The sequence below is a fragment of the Colias philodice genome, chromosome 16, assembly GCF_061535455.1.
Source record: "Colias philodice isolate Cphi_HAF_F1 chromosome 16, ilColPhil1 Martin Lab GWU primary, whole genome shotgun sequence".
Classification (NCBI taxonomy): Eukaryota; Metazoa; Arthropoda; class Insecta; order Lepidoptera; family Pieridae; genus Colias; species Colias philodice.
In genome coordinates, this window is record NC_143101.1 from 9,219,375 (window position 1) to 9,239,345 (window position 19,971).

The 19,971-nt window shown below is 31.9% G+C and overlaps 2 protein-coding genes across 3 annotated transcripts; one reads left to right on the forward strand and one right to left on the reverse strand.

Annotated features, from left to right (window-relative positions):
- Positions 1-29: 29 nt before the first annotated feature.
- On the forward strand, positions 30-8,305 carry Rchy1 (Ring finger and CHY zinc finger domain containing 1). 2 transcript variants are annotated; one of them, XM_089705077.1, is made up of 7 exons: positions 30-316; positions 3,377-3,538; positions 3,996-4,154; positions 4,731-4,913; positions 5,341-5,436; positions 7,115-7,200; positions 8,081-8,305. In XM_089705077.1, exons 1-7 carry the CDS (start codon positions 194-196, stop codon positions 8,247-8,249), a joined length of 978 nt encoding a protein of 325 aa, XP_089561203.1. In that variant the 5' UTR covers positions 30-193; the 3' UTR covers positions 8,250-8,305. The 2 variants fall into 2 exon arrangements, with proteins under 2 accessions (XP_089561203.1, XP_089561204.1); XM_089705078.1 differs by having other exon boundaries at positions 8,093-8,305.
- Positions 8,306-15,524: 7,219 nt separating this feature from the next.
- On the reverse strand, positions 15,525-19,971 carry LOC149481892 (ceramide-1-phosphate transfer protein). Its single transcript, XM_089705085.1, has 4 exons — positions 19,770-19,971; positions 19,486-19,697; positions 18,691-18,866; positions 15,525-16,012 (listed from the first exon to the last, which is right to left on the reverse strand). Exons 1-4 carry the CDS (start codon positions 19,886-19,888, stop codon positions 15,884-15,886), a joined length of 636 nt encoding a protein of 211 aa, XP_089561211.1. The 5' UTR covers positions 19,889-19,971; the 3' UTR covers positions 15,525-15,883.

Here is a 19,971-nt window from a genome sequence, read left to right on the forward strand (position 1 = left end):
GACAAGTTTACACGTCACGTCAATGTCAGGTCAAATGTAAAGATTTTTCAGATGTTGTAAATTGTCACGTTAGTAAATTGTTGTTCATTATCGTCCAATAAAATATATTAATTGAAAGAGCATTTTCATCGATTGCCATTAACCTTGGTTTGGATAACTCAACAAAGATCTGGTACAATAAATGTGAGCCAAAATGTCAAGTTCCGACGATGAAAATGCAAGCGGTGAAACAACTACAGTAATTGACTTGACTGGAAGTGAAATAAGTGAAAAACGTATTGGATGCGCCCATTATAAACGACGAGCTAAGTTTGTGGTAAGCTTATCTACTTGAGATATTACAATAATTACAATACTGATGGAAATTTAACAACATACATACTTTGATCCGGGTTCAAAACATTGTAGTCTATATTTAAATCCTTCCAACGCAGTTTGCGAGTTCCGCTATGATACGCAGATTTAGGAAAAACAAAGCAAAGTCAACGAACCTGTAATATTTTTGGCACTTGAATCAATTCCTCATAGCATCATTCATCCAATGCATTTTATATGAACTTATTTACTATCATAATCTTATTAGAATTTCAACAAGTAATTTCTTGAAATAGACTACAAAATATTTACTTCAAAATCATTCATCTGTGGATCCACTAGAATAAATATTGTCTGTAATATGCTACAAAGATATATAATTGAACTGTAATCAAAAGATTTACATCTTATTGTACAATATATTGTGCAATAGAAGTGTTTTCCTAACATATTCTTTCCCTGCACACATTTAATACTAGCTTTTATTCCTATATTCTATATTTATCTAACATTACAAATATAGTTTTTTTGTGTACCAACAATGAATACCCTTGATCTGCATTGTCAAGGTTTATATGAAAACTATTATGATTCTTAGTTAAAAAAATATATATTTACTAAATTTTTTCATCTGTATTAGTATGTAAATTGCATTTTCATCTTTTTTGCTATCAAATAATTATTTTTTGTAGGTGAAAATATTTTTTTTATAAATAAGTAGTTTTTTTAAATATGTTTCTGAAACTTAAAAGATAAAAAAAGAAATTTGAAAAAGTTTTACACATTTTTGTTCAGTGCTGGCAAAATTTATCATTTGCATGTTTTTTAAACATAAAATTGATTAATATCAAGCTCTTACATTCAAAGCCATTAAAATATTATTTAATATGTCTATATTACTAAAATAACATAAAGCCTAAAGTATTACTATTGACCTTGGTGTGTTATCAGTTGTAGTAAAGAAAATGTTCTGTGTACAAGTTTTATCTGTGACTCTTTAACTTGACATTGAATTTTTTTATTAAAATTATGGATAAATTTAACTTTATGAATAAATAAAAGCTTGTGAAATGCATCAACTGTCAAATATGCATTGTTAGAGCTAGCGCGCAAGATCAACTTTTGTCTCCGCAACTATTTTGTCTCTCCCATCAACTCTATGGGCTTGAAAGTGCGCGCACGTAGCGACGCAACTCCCCATAGAGTTGATGGGAGAGACAATATAGTTACGGAGACAAAAGTTGATCTTGCGCGCTAGCTCTAACAGAGAATATAAACAATTTTCATGTAAAAAATGGATTACACCACTGTATACATTTTATGTTTATAATTGATATACAGTGTAAACTCTATATAACGACACCGAAGGGACTGTGCATTTTATGGCGTTATATAGAGTTGTCGTTAAATAGAGAGAAGAGAGTCTCTTTAATTTTTTGGAAGATTTTCCCTCGCCCTCAGCTTGGAGGATTTTTTCCTTGTTTTTCCATATTGTGGACACGGTAGAGCGACTAAATCCAAAGCGTTTGCCAACATCACTTATCTTCTCTCCCGTTTCTATTGCGCGTATCAATAAAACTTTTTCGTCAATACACAATGATTTTCTTTTACTAGCCATGTTTACAGTTTGAAAGTTTGTGAGCAACTAAGAATATGATAATGTATAGATAATCCAAGACTCATACTTATTAGTCATGGTCAAAAACAGTCTACATGTGCAAGAAATCCCAATTTGTAAACAAAAGAACGAATTTCTTAGAAAGTTCGGTATGCATGACGTCGAGTTTATTACTTAATTGTTGTCGTTATTGAGAGTGGGTGTGATGCTATGTAGAGTGTATCATTGTATGGTAGATAAGCTAAACCAACCAAAGGCAATTGATTTTGACGCTTTAGAGAGTTTGTCGTTAAATCGAGTGTCGTTATATAGAGTTTACACTGTACTTATTGTATACTAGCGGTCCGCCCCGGCTTCGCCCGTGGTATATATTTACGTTTTCTCTACATAAGAACCATCCTCGTACTTCAAGGAATATAATAGAAAAGAATTATCGAAATCGGTTCAGCCGTTCACACGTGATGCCGTGACAACGCGAAACGGGTGCGGACCCGCCGCCTTTTTATAGCTCCCGCCGCGAAGCGCGTCGAACGCGGCAACTGATACACAAAAATAATCCTTATGGCATGTAATTCACGCGCGATGACTTATAGCGTATTTCATGTATAACTTTGGTGTTTCTACACCGATTTACATGATTCTTTTACTATAACCTGCCCAGGAGTATGAAGAATAATTGTGCCAAATTTCGTTAAAATCCGTCGTGTAGTTTTTGTTTCTATAACGAATATACAGACAGACAGACAGACAGACAGACAAAAATTTTACTGATTGCATTTTTGGCATCAGTAGCGATCCCTTATCACCCCTTCATAGTTTTTTTTTAAATATATTTCATGTACAGAATTGGCCTCTCTACAGATTTATTATAAGTATAGATTATTTTATATTTTTTTCTCCTTATTATTCTCTATCACTACATTTTCCATGATTGCTCTGATCCACAGTATAGTCTGATCTCTCTTTCTGTTGTTGATTTTGATTTTAAATTCTACTCATCTTATATATAAAAATGAATCGCAAAATGTGTTGGTAAGCGCATAACTCGAGAACGGCTGAACCGATTTCGATAATTCTTTTTTTATTATATTCCTTGAAGTACGAGGATGGTTCTTATATAGAGAAAACGTAAATATTATGTACCACGGGCGAAGCCGGGGCGGACCGCTAGTATAGAATAAAATTTTCTAGTACTTACCTCTATTTTAGCCAACATTCCCATACAATTTATACTATATTTTTAAATAGCCATTCGCCCGCGGTTTTGCCCGCTTTCTCTAAATCTAATAAATTATATTATACTCAAACCTTGAATCATTCTACCTTTAAAAAAAGCACACCAATATCCGTTGCGTAGTTTTAAAGATTTAAGCATACATGGGTATAAAGGGACAGAGAATGCGACTTTGTTTCATACAATGTAGTGATAATCATACCCACCAGACGCCATGCTGCAACAAGTTCTACATGTGCCGCTACTGTCACGACGAGAACGAGGAGCACTACTTCAACAGGAAGTCGGTGACCGAGCTGATATGTACGGAGTGCGACACGAGGCAGAAAGTGCAGGCGGAATGCGAGAGCTGCGGAGTTAGGTTCGGAAAGGTTGGTGTTTTGGCGGGATGGGGAGTGTATTTGCATGTGACACTACTTTTTTAAAATACATCGATTTTTATTGGATCAGCAAATTGCGATATTTATATAGCTTTGAAATAGCACAGGTACCTGTAAATTGCAGTGATTGTATTGCTATAAATTATTTACGATTTTTTTATAATAAGTCCATTATTCTTGCAAGTTATGGCGACTACACAAAAAAAAAGACGGGTTGCACTCCGGGAGTGCCGGCAGAAGTGAAAACTTGGTTATTAACGTTGAGCATGTTTGATATCCATCCGTTTTACGCTTTTTCGATTGTCCTGACGCGAGTTTAAGATTTTATACCCATTACAGAAAAAAGTGCTCAACGCCGCTAAAGAAGTTTTCACTTCAAAAAAATTATTAAAAGTTTTATAATTTTTGTAATTTTTTGTATTTATTATAATTTTTTCCAACATTTCAGTACACATGCCTGATCTGCAACCTGTTCGACGACGAGGACAAGAGGCAGTACCACTGCGATGGCTGCGGTATATGCCGTGTTGGTGGTCGGGACAGATTCTTCCACTGCGAGCGGTGTAACATGTGCCTGCCTGTGCAGTTGCAGCGGGTTGGACATCGGGTAAGATAAACTTCGAATCGTTTAAATATGGAAAGAAATTATTTACCTTCAGTTTACAAAGCGGTTTCTACAGAGAAGAGCGTGATAATATACAGTTAACTACATATTTTGTAAAATTAAATTGTAATACTGAAATGATTTAAAAGAGCAACTATGGAGTTTCTTGCCGGTTCTTCTGCATAGATACTGCTTTCCGAATCGGTGGTAAATGTTAAAAATATGTATTGACGTTTCAAAAGTGCTTCTCGAAGAAGTCTAATTGAATAAATAAATGTTTGATAATGGCAGAAAATGCGGATTAATATGCTCTGTGGTCCCGTGCGTAAAGAACGTCGCGCATCCTGCTGCACCGGCCCTGCTTCGAGCAGATGCTTACCTTTGTTCCTATAGAAATTTTCTTCTGAATAATAATTAATATATCATGACAAAATTTGTTTTCTTCTTGTCGCAGTGCTTAGAAATTGTGGTCTTCATTATCTCTATAGAGTATATATATATTTTTTTATATACTATAGACTGATATTGAAAAAAAAATTGTAATTTTTCCGACTTTTTGTCAATTTGCCCCTGCCCCAGTGCGTAGAGAACGTCTCGCGGGCAAATTGCCCCGTGTGCCTCGAGGACATACACACGTCGCGCATCCCGTGCCACATCCCGGACTGCGGGCACCTGCTGCACCGGCCCTGCTTCGAGCAGATGCTCAAGTCGGGCCACTACGCCTGCCCCACGTGCCAGACGAGCATGATCGATATGTCTAACGTGAGTTACTTGACATTTTTTGTGACAATATATACAGGGTGTCCCAGAAGTCGACAGGGTTTAGGATCACAGGTTACATAAAGCACTATTCGGGATGACGTAAGAGAAAAAAAATTGGCAAAAAGTAAATATTTGTAACAACAGGAATGAAAAAACTGTCACATGGTGTACATTTTCTGGAATTAAATAAAAAAATCCATAACTTCAAAAATACATGACTTTTTCAATTTTTCTGATAACTGGTGTGGCATAACCTGTCAGAAAATTTCGGCTTGACGTCGACTTCTGGGACACCCTGTATACTTGGCATATTTTGTAAAAATAGTGAAAACTAAAAATAAAAAATTGGTGAAAAAGTACTTGCTGCAACGATACGCGTGAAATTTAAAATGAATATTCTTTCTTTAATAATATTATATTTTATTAGCTATGGAAGTATCTAGATTCAGAAGTAGCCGCTACGCCCATGCCTCCAGAGTATGCTGACTACAAAACTACTATCCTGTGCAAGGATTGTCATAAGGTGTGTATTCCTTTTTTATTTCAAATTCAAATATATTTATTTGCTCGTATATTATGGTCATTAAGGGTGTTATCAGAGGCGGCTCGCCCTAAGGAGCGCTGGTGCAGTGAACTCCCATAAATAATTATAATAAAATCATACTTACTCCTAATTTAATTATTAACATTAATTATTACTATTTAAAATCAATCGTAATCGTTAAAACTACTGTTAATACCAATGAATATATCCATCATTCCATCATCCCATAAACCTGTATAATACCTACTGTATTATGTAACGCGCGAAGCGGAGCGCTCACGATTGCGCTCCAATGAAAAAAGATTTAGTACATTTCCTAATACGAAATCCAATAGGAGTGAAAGAGAGGGTTTTGCCAGAGCCCTGCGCGTGAAACAAAAGATTTTCTATGGAAAAGTAGCAAAATTCGGAGCGCCGCACCCGCAAACGTTGCCGGTTCGTTTTTACCGCCCGGCAGGACAGCGATTGCGCGCGAGGTTGCCATTTGCCACTTCTATAATATAAACAAACACTCGAGTCAACTTCAATGCACGCGCGCGATTCATGCAATTTTCTAATTAAAATTATAAAATACGTGTTGAAATAGCCTGTAGTTATCAGTATTACTTGTGAGTGTTAAAATGAACAATAATTATAATGTGGCGTTTATTAAAAAGCGTGATAAAACGTTACAAATTCGGCTTGAATGTACCTAAAGCTAAGGGACCGCCACGGCCTGAACTTGATCTTACGCAAAAATGTACGACAAAAACGAAAACATATACGCGTGTGTTTAAATCTGAACAATATGTGAAAACACCGTGGTTGTGTGGTTGTGATGAAAGCAACAAACTATTTTGTTTTCCGTGTCTTTTATTTAAAGCGGGCGCGGCCGGCGGAGGTGAGAGTGCTTGGACTGAAACGGGCGTTGACGACTTAGCTCATCTTTCAATCAAGATGAAAAAACATTCACAATCTCGGTACCATTTGTTGAATGAACTGCAATTGGCGTCTATCGGACGACAAGACATTCGTAAAGCACTAGATTCCGCGTACCGAAAGTCAATACGCGAGTTCAATGACCGTGTCGATGAAAACAGACATATTTTACGAAGGTTAATAGATTGTGTCGTATTTTGTGGTGCATTTCAAATTGCTTTATGATGAGTCTTCGGAATCCCTGAATCCCGGAATCTATATATATTTTTTTTTAATAAATTGTACTGATTTACACCATGTATTTTCAGTGTTTTATTTCAAGTGAACACCCATAAAATTTTGTCACGAGCCGCCTCTGGGTGTTATACAATATTTTTTCTCGCATATACTGCCATTTTAAATGGCGTGCAAAAATTTTTTTACCGGTTGAAATGTTCAATAAATATAGTCAAATTATAAAATACATTATTAAACAATTACATTATAAATATAATTTAATAAATTATATTATTATTTATATTATAATTTAAATAAATTATTTAGACTCATTTGAAGCACATATTAAAGCATATTTTTAAGGGCTTTCTTTTTTAAAAATTATTAAGATAAAACCTATCCTATCTGTTAAAATTGCACTAAAGCATACTAACAAACACTAAGTCAAAAGTAGTACTCAATTTTTTTTTTATATTTTTACAGTATAGGATTTTAAAAATTAATTGTATTTCTTTATTTCTAGCTTTCAACGGTGAAGTTTCACGTAGTTGGATTGAAGTGCCAACACTGCGGTGCTTACAACACATGCCAGACAAACGGATTTCATAAGTGAGCCTCTTTTTATATTATTCTTACTTGCTACTTACTACTGAAATTTTGTAATGTGTACACTAATATTGTAAACACAAAAATACTATACAGGGTGTCCCACTGTTGGTATACTAAGCTCAAAGGAGGTTATAGTTTTGCATACGCTGAGTACGTAAAAAATACTTATAAAATAGATGAATTCTTAAAACTCTATGTGTACACCCAAAACAAGCAACCCGCCCAACTTTGCCACCAGCACGTGAGCTATCGTTTAAGATTATCTTTTCATAGACAAAATGCTCACATTAGAGAAGCGGTATATGCCGGCTGCGCGAAGCTAGAGAAGAAAACATGGATTTTCAGGAAAAATTTAGCAAAAAATTTTTGATGTAATTTTGTTGTTTAAGTATTTTTTACGTGAACAGTGTATGCAAAACTACGTCTCTTCGCGCTTAGTATACCAATAGTGGGACACCCTGTATAGATTTTTACTTCTTTTTTATAATTACTTCACCACTAGAAACTTGATCTCGACCGATATGAGTATGTTAGTTATTAGCGTGTGTATGCTGATAAATTTGTGTCAGAAATACATGAATGTTTGTTTTGTACAATTCCATATTTTTGTACTAACCGTGTAGTAGGTAAATTATAACTAAATATAATCACCAAGAAGCTTATATCTAATACACTGGAGATTTCAGTATGAATATTAACTTGTAACAAGAAAATATGACCTTGAATGACGCCTGTATGTTTTTTTATCCCTTTCACACCTAACTAACTACCTAGGTGTGAAAGGGATAAAAAACATACATACATTGTGTATTAGATAATATAAGCTTCTTGATAATCACCAACCGCAAAGCCTCAACGCGATAGATAACAAAAACAACAGTCTCGATTCCAGAGACACGAGCGACGAGCAAGGCGACTCGTCGACGTCAACGTCAACGTCAACTTCGACGTCGACGTCAACGGCGCCATCCCGCAGCGCTTCGACATCGACGTTCGGAAGAGACGAACTTCCTCGAGCAAGCCCACTCGACGAACCGCCACAAGCCTGACGGTTAACACGCTCGCGCTATAGGCAACAGCGCGGGGACAGTTAAAAAGAGAATTATTAATAAAAATAAAAAAAACGAATCAAAATTACATGTTGTAAAAATAAATAAACGAATCAAAATTTTTGAGTGTTAATTTACTGTTATGTTTTTACTGTTCTGTGTGTGAAATGATAAAAATATAAACAAATCAAAATGGCGTTCATTCATTTAGTTTGACACATTGCGCGCGTTAACGTTGACGCCGCGACGAACTGCCGCGCGCCAGCCTGAACGAAAAAATAAATAAATAAACGAATCAAAATTTTGAGTGTAAGTATATTTACTGGAAAATGATAAAAAATATAATCAAATCAAAATACCTACATAAATAGTTTCAAAGTATTTATATACATAGGTACCTTGATTGCAACTCTATCCATGCAAAATAACATGGATATTTAGTAATGCCATGTAAACGGTGGATAAACTATATTGCTATATACTCAATTTTAATGTTGTAATTTTGTGGTATGTACCTACTATAAGCTTAAGAATTTAACTAAAATACACGTCGTGTTATGCTATTTATTAAATGCTTTAACACTAGATTTTGCAAGCCGCGATTTTGACTGTCAACAGTCCATCCATTTTTGCACATTTTATAAATTTTTATGCTGACGCTTCTATCGTTACAGCATAAATTTAAAACCTATAAATAAATAATTAAAAAACGGTTTTAGGATATTATGTATTATCGCCTTCATAAAACATTAATTTTGATTATTATATACTTAGCAGAACAACAGAATAGATCAAGAGCCCACGACGGCCAGACTTTCCTTTCTTTCGGAAAGTTGAAAGTTTCTCTGTATATGTCTCCTATACAGATAAGAACGACCAGCGACTATCAAGTTTGGGTTGTGGTTACTTTGGCAGGAAACAGGTAGTGAAGGTGTATAAAATAGTACCTAACTTTCATTATAGTTTAAAAGCTAAATTTTATATATGTTACTTGGGGACCTATAAAAAGACATTACCTTAAGAGCCAGACAGTTTTCATGGTTCTTACATCTAGCCAGACACATTTAAAAAATAACTAACATATCATCAAATTCGCATAACTACCTAAAAGCGTAACAAATATGAAATAACCCACTAAAAACATTAGTTAACTATAATTATTAAAAAAATAAAAGTATAATATATAAGTAATAAAGTTATTACTTATCTTTTACTTAGACTTATGTTGATGGAATTTCACGTATCCCGATGACTTTTTTATTGTGTCATCGAGATACGTGAAATTTCATCAACATAAACCCCCGTAAAAGATAAGTAATAACTTTATTACTTATAATATTATACTTTTTATTTTTAATAATTATAGTTAACTAATGTTTTAGTGCGTTATTTCATATTTGTTACGCTTTTAGGTAGTTATGTGAATTTGATGATATGTTAGTTATTACCCGACTGCCAAAGAAGGAGGGTAATGTTTTTCGAGTGTATGTAAGTATGTATGTATGTCTTTTCCTTTGTGACCACCTGTAGCCTAAACGGCTTGATGGGTTTTGATGTATGAGGTATCGTTAGATTTGTCTTGATTACGGGAGTGTCATAGGATACATTTTATCCTAAAAGTCCCACGGGATAAAGACATAATAATATTTTTTCTAAATTTCCCTTTATTTAGTGTGCAGTCGGGTATTTTGTTTTTTTAATTTTTTAAATGTGTCTGGCTAGATGTAAGAACCATGAAAACTGTCTGGCTCTTAAGGTAATGTCTTTTTATAGGTCCCCAAGTAACATATATAAAATTTAGCTTTTAAACTATAATGAAAGTTAGGTACTATTTTATACACCTTCACTACCTGTTTCCTGCCAAAGTAACCACAACCCAAACTTGATAGTCGCTGGTCGTTCTTATCTGTATAGGAGACATATACAGAGAAACTTTCAACTTTCCGAAAGAAAGGAAAGTCTGGCCGTCGTGGGCTCTTATATTAGAAGTATACATTCGGTTAATACGTCTTTGTATTATATTTAACATAATATGTATAATTCAACTGTATTTTATAACAATTATTATAATTACGCATTAAATAATGTAAATATTAAAACTTTATTATGGTATCTATGAAAATTTTCACTACATAACTACATAGTTAGTTTATACATATAAAAGCTAATAGAAATAAGTAAATTTATTGTAAAATAATAACATAAAACTTACGAGTAATTAATTCTTCACTGTATGTTATGTTTTAATGTTTAGGTCTTCTAAGTCTACAATTTGTACGTAGAGTAACATAAATTCATAAGGCTTTACATCCTAATTGTAAATGAAAGCTCAAATAATTATTGAGTACAGTAGAGATAAGAAGCATAATCGAAAATATTATGATGTGTTACATTCATAACAGTTATAAGTACATTACTAAAATAAGATATTACTTTAAGGGCTAATTTACCAAATGTCGGGTCATGTTAAATATTTTGCTTTGAAGAATACCTCGTCAAAATTAATTATAACTTTACTTGGATTGTGAAATAAGCCCTTTATACAAGAAATTTTTAGTTATGTATATAGTATATACTTACTGTACAAATGTAAAGTTGTACCTAGCATTAGTCTCATAATGTTGCATATTAAGAGATAGTCTTAATAATAAATTATGTGAGTCCTTCAATTCCTTCTCCCTTCAGGCGTATTGATAACTAATTATAATTATGTAGTTACTATAGTTTTAAATATGTAACCGTAAAGTAATAAAAAGCTTAGTACATAATATGTATGTTTAGATTAAAACGAATTTACAGCCAAGCCCTATGTTGGTATACGGCGGATTCTGATTCTGATTTTTTTTAACACAATCAACACTGATTCTATCGCATACTTACGAAATTGAGCGGGATATATTTTTGACATTTAGTAGGTGATGTCTATGGCTGTTTTCCAATTACAGTCTACAGAGAATAAATAATGCGACTCAGTGCCGAATTATGCTGATGCTTAATTGGAACGTGAAACGCACCAGCAGGTTGCGCTAAGTTCAGTGTTGAAAAAAAAAATATTCTGAATAGAGTTAGCAATAACCTCATTATTGTGTAAATAAAGTGGTATACATAATAATTGGTTGAAAAATATTTACGGTTATTTTAAGTAATTTGGATTTTGATTATTTCATTAACATTTTTTTCAATGTTTGTATCTTCATCCATACTTATATTTATTTATTAACACAATTTGAATTAACTGATTATTTCGAAAAAACTACAATGAAACGAAAGCTTTAAATTTTTTTCCAACAATTAATAATTACTAACGATAAATCGATTCACGCGCATTACTTTTAAGAGTGCTCGATTGTGCGAAGCGTTGCTGTAGTTGGAACATTCAACGTTAAGCATAATGCGCTCTAGTGCTGTAATTGGAAAACACGGTATGTCAGAGTTTGTGGGCGCGGCTGATACAATCGTTACTCGTAATTATCGAGATCATAAAATTATTTAGCTACCTAATCTCCCTATGCTCATTTTTATTAAACATTCAACAACATTCTGCTTTATGCATATTGATCTTATGAGCATAATAAAAACTGGGACTTATTTATTTTTAATTTAAGTGTAAAATTTGTTTCAAACATTGTTTTTCGTTTTTTTTCATTCGTTGATAAGTAACGTTTTAAAATAGGTCATCAGTGAGCTAATTGTATAAGATTATTGTTGGATATAAATATCCTATTGTAAGTTAATAAATGTGAGTACATTAAGCAAGCATTGTTTTATTTCACTTTAATTTCCTAGACTAAATATTCCTTATCCTTAATAATATTATAAATGAATGAGCTAGTTATTGTTCTCTATAATATACCAACTATTTGGAATATTGTTTACACCTGTAAACTACGTTTATTGCAATGCAACAGGACAGCTAACTAGGCATATTGATATAAATGAAAATTTCATTGCATTATCAAAAATAGAATTACATGCATTTTAGGTAATCTGTTTGTTTAAAATAGCGAAAAGGAAAAAAATAATAACACAGCATACAATTTAGCACAATTTATTGCAAATACAAAATATACTTATTTATATTTATTTCCCAATAATTAGGAATAAGTAGTTTGGGAATGATATTTAACAGTAAAACAATGGGATAAAGGTTTATCACTAGCGCCAATAAGCTTATTTTTATATGTAATAAAACTTATATGTAGGTATAATCATAAACAATAATTGAACTATTATCAAATAATATTTATACTTAGATTACAAAATAAAATACAGATGGAGCATGTCAATCATTCATCGACCTTGTCAAAGAAAATACGAAATCAAAAACGAATACGTTCCTCCGCTAGTGCTATAGCGATTCTAGTGTCATGCAATACGTCAAAAGGGGTTTGATATTTTAGTAAAAAAATGCTGTCTTGTGATATTAAAACGCTGTAAAACTTGTTCCCGAAAACAAACAAAAAGATAAAACATCGTTTTACAGATTTTCTGTAGATTATTTGGCTTATTTAATTTTGTATACAAATAATAATTTTACAAATACGAAGGAATTCAAAACTTCAACGTATGCTGCCAGTATTTTGAAAATGAATTTGCCATTTTTAGGGGTAAAATGGTTAAAAGATATTCGGGGTAGTGCTGTTGGATTTTTCGATCGTGAATGTGATTATTTGTATAGTGCAATAAAAGTTCATGGTCATTATTAGATTATTTTAAAAAGCATTATACATTTTTTTGTTACTTTTATAAAAAGCGTCGTTTTCGCTTGCGATTTAATTCATGTGAACACATGATGGATATGATGAAAATAAAATGTCCGGCATTCTCGACTAAAAACTACCGCTATTCGCATTCATATGTTTTGAAAAATAAAAACTTTTTTTAATGTAATTTATTTAATAAATTTAATGTAATTTATTTAATAAAAATTGAATAAAATTATTTTGTCCATGTATAGATAACTTTAGTAGATACTAGCTAGATAGGTGATAAAATAATTTTTACAATATTATAAAATAATATCAAAAACCCGAATTTATATTAAAATAAAAATTAAAACATGACTGCTAATAATTTATGTAGCCTACGTCACTACCACCACAGCTACCTTCATAATTCAGATGATTGCAATGACACCTCACAAGTCACAACTCAAAATCGATCCAACAGTTTATACTGCAGGGCGTGTCAAAGAAATATTATACATACATACCTACACTCGAAAAACATAACCCTCTTTCTTCCGTAGTCGGGCAAAAATTTGGGAAATTTTTCATTATCTGGTAACATAACACGCACACAGAAGCACCGTGTACGTACAGTGCAACGGCGAAATGACAGCACACATAGCTTTATGGAAATGACGATAAATTATTCGGTTTAGTTCGGCAACGCTCCATCTGTCTTTTATTTTGTAATCTAAGTATTTATAACAAAGTCTTTACAAAATTAATGTTATTCTTAAACGATAAGATTATGCGAAATAAAAACAATATACAGTAGGTATAATATTATGTGACACTAATCGCACTTGGCAATCACTTTTCTTTTTATGTTTCATCATATTATTTACATGACATTTGTTTAAGATGCTGGAAATTAGAACAATTGAAATGTCGGAGTATTTATGTTAGTGTGTTAGTAGGACCAAGATAGGGTTCTTAATTACCAGTAGGTATTTTACCATATTAAGTTAATACTGATTTTAAATGTAATGGCATATTAAAGTTTTTATTGTAAGATATTCTTCATGATTTAGCACGTTTGTTTTTATACCTTGCATTTTTCATAACTATACTTTTAACTTTTAAGCCTCCATACTTGTAACGTAAAACATAAGTTTAAAAATATTAATCACGTAACGCAGACCAATAAGTCCTTTTTTTAAGAAACTCTTTGATTTGTTTCATTAAAATTTCGTCGTTTTTTTATCTATATTACCTAATAGTAACTTCGTGCGACCGAAAAATATAAGAAGCATGAAAGAAACAAATAATTAGGCGCTTTTGTTATTATTTGAATATGTACACATTAAAATCTTATAATCCTACGTAATTTGTTATTTATCCAAACAATGAAGCTACACTGAGCTTTAATATGAGCAATTGTTGCATTTTGAGCTCGAAGAAAAGCCAAATAATTTAAACATTATTTTGAAACTGCAAAAGTTAGAAAATAGAGAATTTTTAATTTCTTTTATTTTTTTTTTAATTTCCCGCCTTTTCCATAGAGAATAGAATATTCGGCCACAGCATAAAAAATATTCCATATTTTTATAATTATTGTAATAAATGCGTATGTAAGATTAAAGATACATTGTAATTACTATTAATAACTGTTAAAAATATTTGGCTTGCTGACATTTTCGCTTAATTAAGCAATAGGTATACACTAAACATTATTTAAGTATTTTAAAGTGAAAGCATAAGCATGTAAAACTTCTATTAAAACACTGAAAGCATAATAATTGTGATCGCTAATTTCAAAGACATTTTAAAGCAAAATAATAAAAAGTTTTAAGATTGGCTAAGAAAGATAGATTACTATTTACATTGATTTAAATGTAAACTATTATATGAGATCACAGATGTACACATAATGTTTTTTATATCTATATTAACATTTATTTTATGTCTTCTATTTTGTAATTCATAACGCCAAGCTCATAATATTGTTCTTTAACATTGAACATATTGGAAAAATATTTATATTTTATTAAAAGGCAGAGTAAAGGCTTTTTTATTGATATATAACAAGACGATTTATGTTGTGTTTATTTGTTTCTCGTAGTTGGTGACTAGTTTCGCATTCTCAATTATACTTACTAAGTAAAGAATTATCCTAAAACTAAACTAACTTATTTAAGATAAAATGCACACGAATACCTATTTAATACTTAAGCTAATGCACCGCGGGATAACTACTAACTTAATGACATTAGAACTAAAAATACTACGAATATTAACTATAAAAATTATCGTACCGGGCAACACAGAAAGCAAGTCTGAAGCGTTCATGCGGTGTACAAGCAATTTTTTTATATGGCAATCATATCATATCATAATTCATAACATTTTTAATCTGTAACCAAAATATTGGTTTCTCTGTCATAATATGGGAAGAAAGAATGCGACAAAATAGCACACTTAGTTATTCTACCGGTTACCTAGTAATACATTTCACGATAATTGTTAAACAGAGCAGTTGTATAATTGCACATTTGTAAGTAATTTACATCAAAATACTTAGTATATTGAGCAAAACTTTTAAAAACAAATATTAGCTGCCTTTAAGAGCCTTTTCAAACGTGTCTCAACCTTTCAAACGAGAACTAAGAAAGGATAAAATTTCGTTAAATTAAGTTAAGTTACCTAAGCCAATAGCCAAGAGTGTTTTTAAATCTCAAAAACTGATAGAATTACGATCACAATACCCGAACAACATTCGTTAAAGACTAGGTATCATCATATCTTATTTCATATTATTGTCTTATTTTTAATGTATCTGTACCTGTCATTTGCCAGCATTTGACAGACGCGCATGAAAAGGCCCTATTAAAATAAATGTTGCCCACTCACGTCTTATGCACTATGGAGCAAATATTCACACTGGTAACCGTAAAAACGAATTATTGTCTATGGCAGCTCGTGGAACCCAAATTCCGTGTAAAGTTTATCCACACGCTGATATACTTCGTCGCAGGACTGTAATGTTTGCGGCAACACTGTTAATGCTTCTTTAAGTTCGTCTTCGGAACCGAATATCTGTAAAAAAAATAATTATTTTAGTTGTATGTAAAAAGAATAGTCACGAATATTGAATAGTAATAGTCCTTCTCATAAATGGCATTTTTTTTCAAATATGAATAAAAACAATCACACAATTTTGACCAACTACCTGTACAGTTTGCGTGTAAGGGTCCCAATTTCACTCCAAATTTGAAGAAAAGAAAATGTGGGTAGATGTTATTTTAGATTACAAATTGTACCCCGATGCAAACATTTACATTCATGGCAACGATTAACAACATTTTATTATGTAATTTCTTCTATAATATTGTACTAAATATATCCCTGCAAGAACTCCACTTTAAAAATTTATTAATAGAAATTAGACGATAAATTCTTAAATTTCTTTGAAATACAAAAGTGTAAACGTTCATTTACAACCTTGAAACTTTATCTTACTCTTAGTCTTCTTATTATACATAATAGCTGAACTCATATTAACCTGAATAGGATTTTGAAACATCATTGCGTAGCTATTACACGTAATTGCTTTCGCACGTAGATATACACAAATTTCAAACATTTCATCGACCTCCGGGCTTCCCGCGAAACTATGACGTCACAATATATTACTGTGAATTTATAATCGCCGCGCTCACGTAGATAAAAGAATACGTGATAATTGATACAATACCTACTTTTTAATGTTTTCTAGAATTTACTAAGATAAATACTTACTATGTAAGTATATAAATTACACTACAGATATATCATAATAATTTGTTGACACCTTATGTGATAATATTATAATGAAAACTTTTTCATTTACCCTATGTAACTTCTTTAACTTACACTTGCGATTCTTATTGATTTTCACAGACAATTATGTACAGTGATATCGATTTAAAGACACACGGTAATTAAATCAGTGCCGTAGTATTGTATCATTTATTATTCGTAGAGGTCATACCTACGAACTTAGCAAGCAAACGACTTAGCGGACTTTATTCTAGAATTTCTAGATTAATAGAAATGAACTTCTTACATCTTCAAAACGTATTTACTAGGTAGGTAGGCAGCTGTTATACACCGTATAAGAACGTAGGAGAATATATTATTATTTATTATCTCCTAAAAAAGTTAATAGAATTTTCATCTTATGGCCTTGTACGACTTTCTACATCTAGGCCATTTACGGGAATTAGAAAGAGAAGAATTTATGGTAAAACCAAGTGAGAATTCTAGCTACGATCGTATCGTGACTGATATAGGATATAGATATAGAAATCATACAGACAAACAAGAATTAAACAAAGCCCATAAACACGCAGAGAATTTCAAATCAGTTTTTTAATGGAAGAAAAATAGAGTAATTCAGTGTTCATATTATTTTTATCTATTCTATACCTACCATTCATAAAGTCGCCAATTACCATAGACAACATATCGATTCGTAACAACGGATCACGGCCATTCTTATTGAGCGGTCACGACTCACGACTGATAATAATTGATTTGCAAGATGTTCAAATCATTGCGTCTCTAACAGAACAATCAACATAATATAATTACATATCATTGTCTTCAATCCTCATAACTCTACAAGACCTAAGTTAGATAATTAACGTCTGTTCTATTTTCAATTTTGGCGCCAAATCTTTGGCTTTCCGTCGTATATGAATATTCAATACTTATTCATCTTACTGATTAATAAGTTTAAAAAAAAATCAGATTTCCTACAATTTCTGAATCCAACAAGATAATATAAACGACTGAGATTACTTATTTACAACAAACAATTTGTCTACATCCTTTCATTTCACGTGAAATCTTTTTATGTTTGAATTTGGTGTAATTTTTGGTAAATTTCGATACTGATTGTGCTAGTACTCAATTATTTTGGTAACATTTAATAAAAGATATGAAAATGGTACATACCAAAATAACAAGTATTGCAAAATTTTACAGAAATATATTTATTGACAAAAATAAATAATCATAAACAATTAATCAAAAGATAGCATTATCACTAACAAAGATGTAAATTTTATCGGGCTTACTTTATACAGCTGATAATATCGTATAAGATATATTAAAAGCTCAGACCACTTATAGATAAGATAACAAAGACAATAAAATATAATATAGAGTGTAACTGGCAATTCTTTTTGGAATCAAATGATTAGGAATTGCCAAAAATGTTTCCTATGATATATTTTTTTTTTCATATACAGTACATTTAGAATTTGATAAGTAAGGCCTTCATTTCTTAGTTTTAGTGGTCTTAGGCATAGCCAGTGTGAGGCAATGGAAATGGGTTAGAATTCCACCTTATGAATGTATTGTTTTTTATTCTTTAGAAAATTTCAAATATTTATAACTAGCATCCACCCACGACTTTGTACGTGCATCCCCGTTTTTCCCCGTTCTCGCAAGAATTTAGGGAAATCCTTTCTTAGCCTACGTCCTAACATCTATGTGCATGCCAAATTTCAGCCCGATACGTCCAGTGCTTTGAACTGTGCGTTGATAGATCACTATATCAGTCACCTTTGAGTTTTATATATATAGATTCTCAGTCAATGCTATAAAATAGCATAATAATGAAATTCAAATAGTTTCAAAACAACGCCTCACATAAAACGTCAAAGACAAATATAAGGTTTTATTTCTACCTACATTTTTCTACTTTTTTAAATATATATAAATCTTACCTTCTTCAATAGATCAGGCCGTGTTGGCAGAGCATGCATAGCTAACGTGGCAGCTTTTCTGATATACCAGGGATGGTACTCCGCTAAAGTCTCATTATATGAGCCTTGACAAGTTGTGCATGTATTTTCTGTTTCCTCTGCTTCACTGATGCGTTTTAAGAAAAGCCGGATGAAATCTGAAAATAAAACAAATGGAATGTTTTTTTAAAATTCGGCAACAGGTTTTTGAAGTTAACGGTTGAATATTGCTGAGATTGGTAAATAGAAAGATACATCTATCTAGCACTAAGGGATCAACAGGTCCTGAGATGAGAGCAATCAAACAAACAAACTTTTCAGCTTTATATTATAAGGAAAAGTATAGATATTTTAATAAGTAATACAAGAAGTATCTAAGCCTATAACAATTGGGCAGTATGTACACTGGTTTAAAATATAATGAAAGTTACAATAGTATTTTACTGTACTTAGTACATTTTTCAGTTTAAGGAAAATCTATGTTTATTTTAACTGCTGTAAGGAATGGAGAAAAGTTGAAAAATTCTTAATCCATTTACTCTACAGTGTTTGCATGAATTTTCCTTGTAATTTATGAGGTAAATTATGAAGTAATTGGCAGTTTTAATTTCATTTGAATTGCAGTACACATTGCAAAATATGAAACTCAAAATTTCCAAGGTAACTCAGTCTTACATATTACTAATTGCATTATGTCTTACAGAGATAATGAAGATAAAATTGAATGCTAATTTACAATAGCTGCAAAGTTATTATAGATTGTAAAACAATACACACCCAAACCTCGATGCAAACGCAGCATTGTACGAGATCCAGAAACAAAACCATTCTTTTCGTGTAGGCTCGTTTCTTTTTCGTACTTCATCATTTTTTTAAAAGACTCATAGTATATTGAGTCGTCGCCTGTTCTATGTTTCTCCATTACCTTAATTTTACTCTTCACATCACTACTTACAAACGAAAACACTGTTCCGATGAGGTTTAAGAACCTATACAAATAAATTTTATGTCAAAATAGTAAACATATGGGCGACAAACAGTAAAGGTAGAGATATACTTACTTCACCAATTCATTGTACCCATCTATGTATGCTTCTATAATAACATCATCGTCCTCTTTTAAACTCTTTTGAAAGCATTCGTGCACGTAATGTAAATCTAAAGTATTTTCATTCGACATTGTTTTAGAATTTTCGTTTTAAGCTCGAAATGAACACAACACCTCTCCACGGCTTATAATTGACAACTGATGATAAATGTCAA